At 60.2% G+C, this 1044-nt stretch overlaps 1 protein-coding gene across 1 annotated transcript in view; it reads left to right on the top strand.

The window, feature by feature from the left end:
• Positions 1 to 1037, top strand: part of LOC104408640 (protein FAM193B-like) — a gene marked incomplete at both ends in the record, with an annotated part of 4532 nt that extends 3495 nt beyond the window's left edge. Inside the window, 2 exons of the mRNA XM_010018296.1 lie at positions 224 to 467; positions 963 to 1037. Coding sequence (XP_010016598.1) covers positions 224 to 467; positions 963 to 1037 — 319 coding nt within the window. The remainder of the gene's footprint in view (positions 1 to 223; positions 468 to 962) is intronic.
• Between the last annotated feature and the right edge of the window lie 7 nt (positions 1038 to 1044).

Below are 1044 nucleotides of genomic sequence, written 5' to 3'. Positions count from 1 at the left end.
ATCCCCTTCACTTCCACTCCCAGCTCGCAGCCGCCTGCCCAGCCCTGGGGCTCGATGCTGCCAGACAAACCCTGTGGCTTCATGGTAGAAAAGAGTTCCATGGGGGCTGTGCTGACTTGTCTTGCTGGGACCTGTGAGGAGGGAGCGGTTGGGGACATTGGCGTGGGGCTGGTGGGAAGCTGGGACTGGCTTCGTGTGCCTGCCAGGCTGATGGGTCTGACCTCCCGCAGCCCCCAGCTGCTCCCACCAGCCGCAACTACGCTGAGATCCGGGAGAAGCTGCGCTCGCGCCTCACCAAGAGGAAAGAGGAGCTGCCACAGAAACTGGGGCACAACAGCAGCTCGGGAGAGCCTGCTGTGGACCACCGCAATGTGGATGAGCTACTGGACTACATCAACAGCACAGAGCCCAAGCCCTTGAACAGTGCCAAGGCAGCCAAGCGCGCACGGCACAAGCAGAAGAAGAAGGTGAGGATGGGCAGGGGGAAGCATTGCCTGGACAGGCTGCAGGAAGGAGATCAGAGCAAGACTGCCCTTGACAGGGCTTTGTCTTCTCTCTCTCACATCTGTTGTTTTGATCTCCATCTCCTTTGCTGCTATCTCCCCTGAGGTGTTTGGTTCTGTGCAGGGTTTCCCCTTCCCCTGCCTCTGATGCTGCAGAGGCTGGCTCAGCCCTCCTGGGTGCTTTGGATTGTGCTGTCCTACCTGCTGTATGCCACATCTCTGACAAACACTGTGCATCTGTGGTGGGGAGAGGCATATCTGTGCCGTGATCACTCATGCCCAGAACAATGTCCAGTGTGCAGTGTGGCAGCTGTTGCACTGCAGAGGACACGTGGCAGTTTGGGGGCTGTGGAAGATGGGAGGGGTGGCCATGCTGAGCACTCTCCCTTGGGTGTGCTGTCTGACAATGGCTAGCCCTGTGGTCCAGGCCACCTGATCCTCACGGCACCCATGTTGCAGGAGAAGGAGAAAGCCCAGCTGGAGGCGGAGGCCCAGAAGCGGGCGGAGCGCGTCCCTGCAGCCAGCCAGGCCAGGGAGCCAG

This window comes from Nestor notabilis, unplaced genomic scaffold, assembly GCF_000696875.1.
Source record: "Nestor notabilis isolate BGI_N333 unplaced genomic scaffold, ASM69687v1 scaffold22887, whole genome shotgun sequence".
Classification (NCBI taxonomy): domain Eukaryota; kingdom Metazoa; phylum Chordata; class Aves; order Psittaciformes; family Psittacidae; genus Nestor; species Nestor notabilis.
The sequence above is the reverse complement of the archived record's forward strand: the minus strand, read 5'-3'. Positions and strand labels throughout refer to the sequence as shown.